The 12,014-nt window shown below is 42.7% G+C and overlaps 1 protein-coding gene across 4 annotated transcripts in view; it reads left to right on the top strand.

The window, feature by feature from the left end:
• DLG5 (discs large MAGUK scaffold protein 5) overlaps nt 1-12,014 on the top strand; it is a 123,957-nt gene that overhangs the window by 73,153 nt on the left and 38,790 nt on the right. For 3 of the 4 annotated variants that reach the window (XM_083146256.1, XM_083146255.1, XM_083146253.1), the window contains exons 9-15: nt 2-186; nt 1,515-1,640; nt 3,828-3,960; nt 4,992-5,119; nt 7,982-8,157; nt 9,379-9,482; nt 9,696-9,788. In XM_083146256.1, the coding sequence (XP_083002382.1) occupies nt 2-186; nt 1,515-1,640; nt 3,828-3,960; nt 4,992-5,119; nt 7,982-8,157; nt 9,379-9,482; nt 9,696-9,788 (945 nt within the window). The remainder of the gene's footprint in view (nt 1; nt 187-1,514; nt 1,641-3,827; nt 3,961-4,991; nt 5,120-7,981; nt 8,158-9,378; nt 9,483-9,695; nt 9,789-12,014) is intronic. The other variant, XM_083146254.1, reaches the window with a different exon arrangement.

The raw sequence follows: 12,014 nt of genomic DNA, 5'->3' as shown, positions 1-12,014 counted from the left end.
GATTCAGGATTCTGCTACTCTAGACATTGAAAGAGCCAACAAGGAGATTGAGGTGCTAAGGAAGCAGCATGAGGCTATGAGCCATGAACTGAAGGAGGCCACACAGGAGGCGGAGGTAGCCAAGTGCAGACGGGACTGGGCCTTCCAGGAGAGGGACAAGATCGTTGCTGAAAGAGAAAGCATTCGGTGAGTTGTTTTATATTCAATGGTCACTTAATGAATATTTTTGCACCTTTCAAATGTACTGGTTGCTCCACGAAAAACATAGTAATAAATGCTGCAAAGTAAGAATTCTTTAAAAAATAGAAGTGTTAATAGTTTACATTTTAGCAATTAAAAAACTGGAAAGTGAGTGAACAGAAGTGAAATCTACTGACCAGTGTTCAGGTTCCACCCACCGTCTGTCGCACCGATACGCTGAAGTCCGCTTGCGGGTGACGTCACCCAACAGCAACCAGCAGCTACAGCCTGGTCACAAAGAAGGGCAGCATAGCCCAAAACAAATATGGCCACCACATAGATTCTCCGCATAGGATGACGCCGGCACCGGCCCTGGTAGCACAGTCCAGCCGCAGCCTGGTCCCAAAGAAGGGCAGCATAGCCCAAATCAAATATGGCCACCGCATATATTCCATGCATAGGATGACACCAGCACCTGCCCTGGTAGCACGGTCGGTGGTCCAGCCAGGAGGAAATCTCAACCAGCCCATCTGAAAATTACCCGTTTTCCGGCAGGCCAATCCACCCCTGAGCCCATAGACTGGGATATGTTTGGGGTCATGATCTTGCATTACAGAACAGAAGGTATTGTATGGTGCCGCTAAATGCTTTGGTAGCCTTTTGTTTAAGGACACAAGCCACTCTGTGTAAGTTATTAACTTCACAGGGTAGAATTTACTACGCTGACATTTTACAGCATGTATAAGGTCGGTTTTAAATGGGTAATGCTATCAGTAGAAACAATGGGGGTTTAGTTTGCAATTATAATATTTTGGGCTTAAGAAGTTTTGGTTGCTCAATTAATAAGCCCCAACATACTCCTGAACCATTATTTTTTTCCTATTCATTAGTGTACAAAAACCATGCGTGATCCAAAAAGATTACATTTTAATTCATCAGTCCCATCAGAATTCTTCCAGACATAATAAGCCTACTGGCAGCACCACATGTCCAAGTGCAGTTCAATCGGTAAAATAAAAAAGCTGAAAAAAATGGGCGTTCTAAAACTTTTGGATAATGTGGTTTTATCTCTTACTGGACTGTAAGTGGCCAGAACTGCCTGTTACATTTGTATTATTGTATATTTATTTATTTGAGATAAAACAGTTATTCAGTTGAAAATGACGAGCATACAGTACTATAATGGATACAATGAAAGAAGCCCAGTTTTAGCGAGGGAACTTTATTCATATGGACCATATTCTGTAGATGTGGCTGTCCTTGGTATCTAGTATTCTATATATTTAAGTAATCTCCGCAAATATTGATTGTGCTGACATCTGTGTTTCTGGCAGAACGTTATGTGATAACTTGCGCAGAGAACGTGACCGCGCAGTCAGTGAGCTGGCGGAGGCACTGAGAAATCTGGATGACATGCGCAAGCAGAAGAATGATGCCACACGAGAACTGAAGGAACTCAAGTGAGTACAGGGTAGAACATCTGTATATTGTCTTCTCATGTCCTAGAAATGGTCAGTAAGCACTTAGTCATGTAGCCATAAAGAAGAAATGCTATAGAAAGGGTGAGGGTGTGGGCCTGGTCCTATACAGCTGCAAATAACAAAGCATTTTTGCCAGGGATGAAAGTTGGCCAGATCTCTCCTTGTGTATAATGGACTATTCTGTGACAGCAGTGTATGGAGATCCAGTAAGACTGATAATTGTTGCAGCTGTCTATGGACAAACAGTAGATAGTGCAGGGTGCTGCTTGAATACATGCATAAGGTAGTAATGCATAGACTTCAGCGTCTTCACGCAATTGCAGTGACTGTGCATCTCCCTCAGGTCCGGCCCTTTATCCCAACTGTTCTATATACCCTACAAGTGGTGGTGCCAGTTGATAGTTTGCCCACTGCCCTGCGCTTCATGAATGAAATAGGTCTTTATTTGGTTATTAGGTTTTCTTGAGTATTGGGACAAAACAGGGTTTACTCAAATAGCCCACTCCCATGAGTGGGCTGAGATTACCGTCTTGTGAAAATTAAGCTTGTCCAATTTGATCAAATAAAGGATTGTCTACTTCAATTATGTCCTATTCTCAGTACGTGCTAGGTATAGAGGGGCAGTGCAGAAGCTTTGGGTGGTGTAGATTTAACTGCAAACGTTCAATATTCTCCCCTTTACACCCCATTGCATGCCTGAGAGTTGAGTATTTGCCTTACAAAGTCAACAAATGACATACCCAATTGTACTTAAGAAAAGAAAAAGGAGAGGCCAATATCTAATGAGAAAAGCAAACTTAACAAGGATAAGGGAAAGAAACCAGCTGAGTCGAGCTGAAGCGAAGTCTGCCTGTGCTGCACCCCAGTGGTGTTTTGAGGTAGTAGCACTGTTGGCGTTTGTATCATAGATATCTTTACCAATGTATCAGATACTCTTACAGAAGAGGAAGAAGGTCAAGCAACCTGCCCTAAGAGCCAGAACCTTCTGTCAGGTTTGGTTCATGCTATATAATATTGGTCAGCCAGGTGGGCGAAAGAGGGAAATGAAACGGAATGGGCAGGATAGGACAAGCCTTTGTGGTACATCCCACCACACCACAGCGATACTAGTTGCACATGTACTAATATATTAGAATTGCAAAGGACCTCTCGCAGGGGGTTGCTGGAATGGACCCCGATAGAGCACGCTTTGTAAAGAAGCCCATAGTCTTTTTGGTTCTCCTGCCATTGTGCCAACAATCTCTAGGCCAGTCAGCACATTACTAAAATACCTAGACAAATGGGGCCCACAAAAAAAAAAAAATGTGTGTGTGCCCTCCCAGGTACAACCAGCCCTATGCCACTAGGGCTATTACTCACACCACTTAAGCAGTTAGTGTTGGGATAATTAAATATTTGTCTAATGAAGGTGGAAGCTAGGCCTGCAATGCTCAATTTAATTGGCTGCCACGGCATGCTAGTGTTTGGAGAACCAAACACACCATCCAATGTGAACCACATTTATTACATTTCAGAGAAACCAGCATATTTCCTGCTCATTTCTGTTCATATTATTTTTAATGTAAATGTTAATTTAATTTTAGACATAGGATGTCTGACTCTGAAGCACTATGGGATATATTTACTGAAGGTCAGTTTCAATACATTTTAGCAATCTACATTTTATGGTGTTTCGTTTCAGGGGCAATATTATATATTTACCAACAGAATTTAAATAATTTTTAAAGGCTTTTAAATCAAAACGAGTCAAACAGATTTCCATATATTTTAAAACTGATGAAATTACCACCAGGACTACAGCCCTCTCCGTAACATTTTGTAATGTATGTGTCTATGGGCCAAATGTATCAAGCTTCAAAAAGTGATAAAGTGGAGAGTGATAATAAACCAGCCAATCAGATCCTACCTGTAATTTTTCTTTAAACCCAGCCTGTAACATGGCAGTTAGCAGCTGATTGGCTGGCTGTTTATCACTCTCAATTTTATCACTTTTTGAAGCTTGATACATCTGGTTCTAAGCCTTTTCTAACATTGAGCGCAGGATAGAGACTGTCCATGTACACACTCACACTCAGGGTGCCAGGAAAGCGAAGATGTTTGTGCTGCATTACTTGCTACTGTCCGGTTCTCCATTCTTCACCTTTGTGCTCTAATCCTTTCCTTTAGGGAAAAGATGGATAATCAGAGTGAGAAAGAAGCCAGGTTCCGCCAGCTCATGGCCCATAGCTCTCATGACTCTGCTATTGACACAGACTCGCTGGAGTGGGAGACCGAAGTGGTGGAGTTTGAGCGTGATAGGGTGAGTAGGAGGTAATCCAAAAGACCAGCATTTGTGGGCCAACATTCCATGATTTTCATGAGTTCCAGAGCGAGAGATAGATCGGCCCTCTGTTAACATCACTCGCCCTTCAGGACGTAGCAGATCCTGGCTAGAGCCTGGCGTCTTTGTTTTGTCTAAAAATGCATCTACATCGAAAAAGGATTACGTCGATCATGTAACTTGTATATCTGTGTCTGAATCTGTATACAAAGGGCTACGTTGAAGCGGCAACACCAAGTTCCATTGTGCTCCACACAGATATACAAGTGTTGCGTAACAAATTAATCAGTGCACATGTAGATGTCACTGACCTCGGATAGATGGAGTGTAACTAGGCTGTAACAGGGTGTTCTTACAGAGATGACGTTCAGTGAGGCACGTTTATGGAATGGCGGAGATATGCAGAGTTGAATGGTTAATACAGACTGCTGCAAGTGTGCACTAGTGATGATACTAGTGTATGACTAGTGGACCGGGCACCAAACAGCAACATACAAGCGAGTACAGGTTGGGTCTCCCTTATCCGTGTATTCCAAAAACCGAAATATTCAGAAAACCGTGTTTTTTTTTTGTTTTGTTTCCCCCCCACCCCCTTTTTTCATACTTGTCTCATCCCCGATGTCCAATATGACCTCCGGGATCCTCTTCAGTGGCATCTCCAGTCGTAGGGGTGCAGTGCGCAGGCACCCCGGTGATGTCACCTGCGCACTCGCACAATGTACCCCTGGGACCGGAGATGCTGCTGAAGAGGATCCTGAAGGCCCCTGTGGACATCGGGGCACCACCAGGGGACCAGGTAAGTATGGAAAAAAAAATATATATATTCCAAAATCCGAAAAAAATCCCTTATCCAAAATGCTCGTGGTCCCGAGCATTTCGGATAAGGGATACTCAACCTGTATACACATTAAGTTTTCTGTGCACACAACATGGGAACCTCTGCAACGGATTTGTGTTCAGACCGGCATTGGCCCAATAGTAATAAAGCTACATTTATTATTTTATTGCAGGAGGATATGGACCTCACAGCTCTGGGGTTTGATGTGGCAGATGGAGTGAGCGAGCCCTTTTTCCCAGGGGATAGTGGCATTTTTGTCACTAAAGTGGACAAAGGCAGCATCGCTGATGGACGGCTAAGGTATATGATTTGTCATTCTGTGAAAATCAAAAGAATTAAGCAATATTTGAGCATATTGTTTAGAGATACTAGATGGATATATAAATCCAGACACACACCTTAAGGTATTGCAATTAGTTTGCTGGTATATCGTTGTGGTTAAAGCTGCCGACCTGAACGGGTAAGATTTTCAGTGTAATAAGATTAGCATGGCCGTCTGCTAAATTTGTTTAAAGTGGCATGGCTAACTGTATTTGTATGTACCATAACTACAGTGCATTCATATGCCTGTATTAATATCTTGAAAATCCGTTTCATGACTTTGAACTGACAGATTTACATTTATTGTTGTATCATGGGGAAGGGACTTTGGGGAAGAGTACCTGTGCACTAGCACCACTTTCTTGATATATGTCAACAATCAAAGAAGAAACCATGTAATTTATCCACAATTATTGAATGTGTAAGTGCCTTAGCACTGGTGAGTAAAGTGGAGGTGCTCCCCTGAGAGTAAATATTAGTATGAGGTAGAGGGAAGAGAAGCACTCTTTTTTGGGGAGCACACTTTATAAAACTTAACGTTTAATTTTGCATTTATGAAAGTGCTTCCTAATTAACTTAAATTATAAAAAATAAGAAAGTTGACTCCATAGTTGGATAGTGTGTTAGAAATAAGAGTAGGTTTTTAAGAATAGAGAAAACAAGGGCATGCTTGAATGCAGAAGGGGACATTGCCTGATGACAGGAAAATATTGGTGAAGATGGGAACAGGTAGAACGAGAAAGGTAGCACAAAAGGCAAGAGGTGGCGATAGGGTTAAGGCGGGGGCATATGAGAGATTTGACTTAATCTGAAGATACCAGAAAATAAGTCAGTTAGTAAGATGGATAGAGGGGGTAGGCTTGGAAAGAAGGTGGTCTGGTGGGATGTTATATCCTGAAGCATGGAGTCAATGTTAGATGTGAAATAGGTCACAAAGGCAAGGGCAGAGAAGAATCTCTACCCACCCCTAGTGTCACTTCGAGGACTGGGGTGATATGAGGTTCTTGAAGTATGACTGTTTAGAGAGGGAAATGGCAGCACTGTAGGATGAGAGCATAATTTGGAAATGAAGGAAAACCGCCTTACAGTGTGGTTTCCTCCACTCGAGTGGATCATGAGCACTTTTGCAGGTATTTGGTGGGGTGTGGTATAGGGTACCGACTGCCCGGACTCAGACAGCATGGTGAGCGCAACAAAGCCCCTTGCAGGCACGGTGGCTCACTATTCTCCCTCTATGGGGATCGTGGACCCCCACGAGGGAAAATAGCGGGTGGCCGTCGGGCACCTGTCTGCATTTTGACAGTCGGGATCCGACGTCGGGTAAATGACTGTTGGGATCCTGACTGTCAGGACCGCATCTGGCACCCATTTGGTGCATTTGGAATGTAAGGATTAAATGTGAAAGTGATTTATTTTGGCTTCCTCAAAGTCAAATTGAAGGCACTATGAAAGGTAGATGGGGGAGAAGGCAGCCCAACAAACAAGTTTAGTTTCAATTTGTGCCTGCTCCTTGAACAGCACCCTTTGTATAAATTGTTCATCAAATGGTTTAAGAGAAATGAGTTTGAAACTGAGGACCAAACATCATATTTTTGTGGCAATAAAAAGTAATCACCAAAATCCTTTGGTAACTCTAAGTTCAGTTACTCTTGATGATTTTTTGTTCTTTTTTTCATTTTTTTAGGATTTCATGAACGTAATTGGCCCATTACTATAGGCCTACTGCTAGATTAATTTCAAAAGTGGTTGTCCCAGAAAGGAACCAACTCCTCTGATCATGTGACTGTAATTTCATGCTGCCCAGTCTTTTATAAATGGGGAAAGACAAATTGAGACAAAACAAATATTCAAAAAAAGGAAAAAAAAAACTGCGCATGGGAGCAGGTTCACTTTTTACATATATATTTAATAAACCTTTATACAATGCATACACACACCTGGCCAGTATCTTAAAAAAAAAAAATACAATAATCAGAAAACAAACATTCATATATTAATACTTACAGGCTTTATAGTCTACAATAATAATCCATTCTGTTATTGCTCATTCAAACTAAATTTTCTTTGGAAGTAAATTATGAGATGTTAATTATTATTTTGCAAATCTTTAAGACCCATGCACACTAGGTGCCCCTATATCGGTAGCGGCTGGGACTCTGTGGCAAGTGCATACAGGCGACTTTGACTTGAATGGTGGGATGAGCGATGATTGACTATGACCTCCCTCGCCGAAACGAGGGAGGTCTTAGATGAGGGAGGGCATTGTTAACGCGGAACGCCCATCGTTACCTACATACTAGAAGATCAAGTGAAATGGCTTTCTGAAAGATATCTTACTTTATCTTGTAATGTGTAGGGCTTTAGTATTACACTCAATCAAAGTGTTATTACAGAAGAACGACACTTTAAAAATCCAGGCAACAAGCCGCATACCACTAGTATGGGTATTTAACTTCAGTTTCTCCACCTCCTTGCAAACAGGATTATTTTTTGCCTTAAAAATGGTCCTGTTTTTTTACTGCCACTACAGTTTGCCTCAAACAAAATGGCTACTCCCTGTCATTCACTTGTAAATGAATCCTTACTTTGACCATAATTGCAATTCAGTCACCACACATTTCTGCAGTGACCCATGTGCAGACCATTACTAATTGTTTAATTGCAAAAGCATTGCCATAGCGTATCTTTGCCTGTAACGTCAGAGAAATAAAATGTGTGATGGGTTTGTGCTGAATGTACTATCTCAGTTGTACGTTTTTTTTTTCTTTGAGTAACATTTGCAATCGGAAGTAGATCTGAATTGTCAGTCCCACGTCTGAAAACTTTCCCATCACGTTACAGGGTAAACGACTGTCTCCTGAAGATAAATGATGTTGATCTCACTAACAAAGACCGCAAACATCTAATAAAAGCTGTCCTAAGTGGTGGGGATGTTATCAACATGGTCATACGCAGGAGAAAGTCTCTTGGGAGTCGTATTGCCACCCCTCTGCACATCAACCTGGGCAGTCACAAAGGTTGGATATCTAAAATCTGTCAATATGTAAATAATTAACTATTTAGACTGTTCCTAATGGTACTAATACCCACATAACATAAGTTGTTTATCATCGCTGTATCTGTGCTTTCCTATAATCCTTTCCTAACAATTTGGTATAAAAGCATAGATTATTGTGGGCTATCTTATTAGACCTGATGCCAGGTATTTTTTTCAGCTGCCTCAGTGGGTCTAAAAAATAAATAAAAAATCAGATAAATTTGTTAACTTTTCATGGATTCTGTGAGTATACACTTCGTAAACCCTGTCCAGACACACATTAGGATAATGGGATATAACAAGGTGATTGGTAGAAGTCTAATATCCCTGCTGTGTCACCCCAGTTTGCCTGCCCCTTACCTTTAGAATGTAAGCTTTAACGAGCAGGGCACTCGCTTCTTGTATGCATTTCTTACAAAATATCTCTTCCACTGTTATAATTGTATCAGTGTCCGCTGCTGCAACTGTCTTTTATTTACCATGTACTTGTCCTAATTTGCATTTGTACTGTAAATTACTATTTTCTTGTTTTGTTCTTTTGCTTATCTATATATTGTCAGGCGCTGCAGCCCTTGTGGCGCCATATAAATAAATGATGATGAGGATGATTGAAAAGCCTTCACCATTAACTACTTAGGTGGTATGCCTGGAAATTTTCCGGGCTCAGCTGCGCTGCCGCAGCGGGCTGTCCCAAATTTTTTTTCAGGCATACCACCAGAATGTAGGTGTGCGTGAGTGGTGCCTGCAGTTGTGCACCACCTCCGGGGAGGCGCTCCCCTGCTACTTCCACTGCCACCATTCGCTGCACTGAGCAGGCGCTGGTGGCAGGCCTTGCTCGGGAAAGTTCGTGGCTGCTTTGGAGCGCTCAGGAGTTCGGGCGCCAGATTTCCCCAATGCCACCCCGAACATCCCTGAGCCTGCCGCCTGGTCACTGCTGTGAATGCCAGGGGAACCCCGGCAATGGCGGTGAGCACGAGTGGGTGGGGGGCCTGCCCCGTCTGTAGTGGGTATTTCTGGGGCAGAACAAACCTGCCCTAGTAGGTTTGTCCTGCCCCAGAAGAACCCACCACTCAAGGGGTTAAAGCCAATGGTTCCATTTTCACTCAAAGTTAATTTACCACGGAAAACTCAATGCATAACCTATTTTTTTCACTTGTATATTGTTCATGATATGCATTCAGTCATTTTCTCTGTGTGGCAGACAGTGGTATCTCTCTGGAGACTGGTGTGTTGGTGGCAGCTGTGATGCCTGGGAGTCCTGCTGCCAAGGAAGGATCCCTTATGGCTGGTGATAGAGTGGTGGCTGTAAGTGTGAACTTGTTTTACTTAATATGTCTAAAGAGAAATCTGTGAAAAAAAACCCTCCTTTAATACAAATTGACACTAAATTAATGTAACTTTGTACTAGAAACATTATCACAGAATGATTGCTTAATAAATCAGGACCCTGTCCATTTGGAACAGTGTATGCTAAATTAAGTTTTAGCAGCGGTAATGATCCCTCATTTCTCCCTGCAGATTAATGGCATCGCGCTGGATAATAAATCCATCACAGAATGCGAGGCTCTGCTCAGGAACTGCCGGGAATCACTCAGCCTTTCTCTGGTAAAGGTAATTTAAAGCCCTGGTTGTGGCCTTTAGCCCACTGCTGTAGGGCATGTACTGTATATCAAGGGTATAAGGGGGTTGAGGAGGTAATGTTTTAAAACCAAACATAACAAATGCATTTCTACAGGAAGAGATTTTTTCTAAATTGAAAACTTTGGTACTTGTGGAGTATCACGGCTCCCATCGTATGGCATCGTATGCCATATGTAGTGGCATACGATGGCATACGATGCGATGTTTTACCGATTTTTGAGCATTTTTGCTCAAAAATCGTATGCCATCGCATGCCATATGTAGTGGCATACGATGTCATACGATGCGATACGATGTTTTACCGATTTTTGAGCATTTTTGCTCAAAAAACGTATGCCATCGCATGCCATCGCATGGCATCGTATGCCATATGTAGTGGCATACGATGTCATACGATGCGATACGATGTTTTACCGATTTTTGAGCAAAAATGGTCAAAAATCGGTAAAACATCGGATAACATCGTATGCCATATGTAGTGGCATACGATGCGATACGATGTTTTACCGATTTTTGAGCAAAAATCGTGAAAAATCGGTAAAACATCGCATGGCATTGTATGCCATCGATGCGATACGATGTTTTACCGATTTTTGAGCAAAAATCGTGAAAAATCGGTAAAACATCGCATGGCATTGTATGCCATCGATGCGATACGATGTTTTACCGATTTTTGAGCCATTTTAGCTCAAAAATCGTATGCGATCGCATCCGATGCGATGCGATGCGATGCGATGGCACCCGATTTTGCACTGAAATGCATCAGAATGCATTGAAATGTGTATTAAAGTAGTGAAATGCCCCAAAATGCCATTTTTCATAGTGCACCACCCCCACTATCAACGTCAACCCGAAGCGTGGCGAGCGCAGCGAGCCCGCGAGGGGCGGCGGTACGTGTCCTACGACCTTTTCATACCCCCACTATCCACGTCGGCGTGGAGTTGAGCCCGAAGCGTGGCGAGGGGACGCGGATACCTGTAAAGCCCGCGAGGAGACGCGTATAGCTGTGAAGGTATCCGCGTCCCCTCGCGGGGCTCGCTGCGCTCGCCACGCTTCGGGCACGGTGGCTCGCTGCGCTCGCCACACTATTCTATTCTCAACTCCACGCCGACGTGGATAGTGGGGGTATGAAAAGGTCGTAGGACGCGTACCGCCGCCCCTCGCGGGCTCGCTGCGCTCGCCACGCTTCGGGTTGACGTTGATAGTGGGGGTGGTGCACTATGAAAAATGGCATTTGGGGGCATTTCACTACTTTAATACACATTTCAATGCATTCTGATGCATTTCAGTGCAAAATCGGGTGCCATCGCATCGCATCGGATGCCATCGTATGGCATCCGATGCGATCGCATACGATTTTTGAGCTAAAATGGCTCAAAAATCGGTAAAACATCGTATCGCATCGATGGCATACGATGCCATGCGATGTTTTACCGATTTTTCACCATTTTTGCTCAAAAATCGGTAAAACATCGTATCGCATCATATGACATCGTATGCCACTACATATGGCATACGATGTTATCCGATGTTTTACCGATTTTTGACCATTTTTGCTCAAAAATCGGTAAAACATCGTATCGCATTGTATGACATCGTATGCCACTACATATGGCATACGATGTTATGCGATGGCATACGATTTTTGAGCTAAAATAGTCAAAAATCGGTAAAACATCGCATCACATCGTATGCCACATGCGATGCGATGCGATTTTTAGCATACGATCTGCATACGATGCAGGTCGTGGGAGCCGTGATACTCCACAAGTACCAAAACTTTTTGTATTGCAACGGTGCTCTTTTTTAAAAAAAAAAATGGAATAGTCTATAGATACTAGTAGAGTAGGCAGAAGTGTGGACTCTAGTTGAAGAATTCTCAAAATGCATGGGGATGTTATTTTGAGTGACATCACATGATGCTGTGTTTCCAGCATACGATATACAGGGCATTAATGGTGATCTTCCTTCACCTCACATTATGCAAAACTTAATACATTGGAGTGTAGATTTAGGGCTTACAGTTGGTAGTAGGAAGAAGTATTTACTTGGCGCAGTTCTTCCTGCAGAGATCTGGATTGGTTTATCCCATAATTGTAGTATATTGGAGGTTCAAGGAGTTAAGGGCCTATGTGTAGGCCCCTACATTTCTTATTAAGATAATAATATATTCATTGTCTAATATACATGGATTTT

The sequence above is a fragment of the Crinia signifera genome, chromosome 6 (genome assembly GCF_055691185.1).
Source record: "Crinia signifera chromosome 6, ASM5569118v1, whole genome shotgun sequence".
Classification (NCBI taxonomy): domain Eukaryota; kingdom Metazoa; phylum Chordata; class Amphibia; order Anura; family Myobatrachidae; genus Crinia; species Crinia signifera.
Note: the sequence above shows the minus strand (reverse complement) of the source record. Positions and strands in the feature narration are given on the sequence as shown.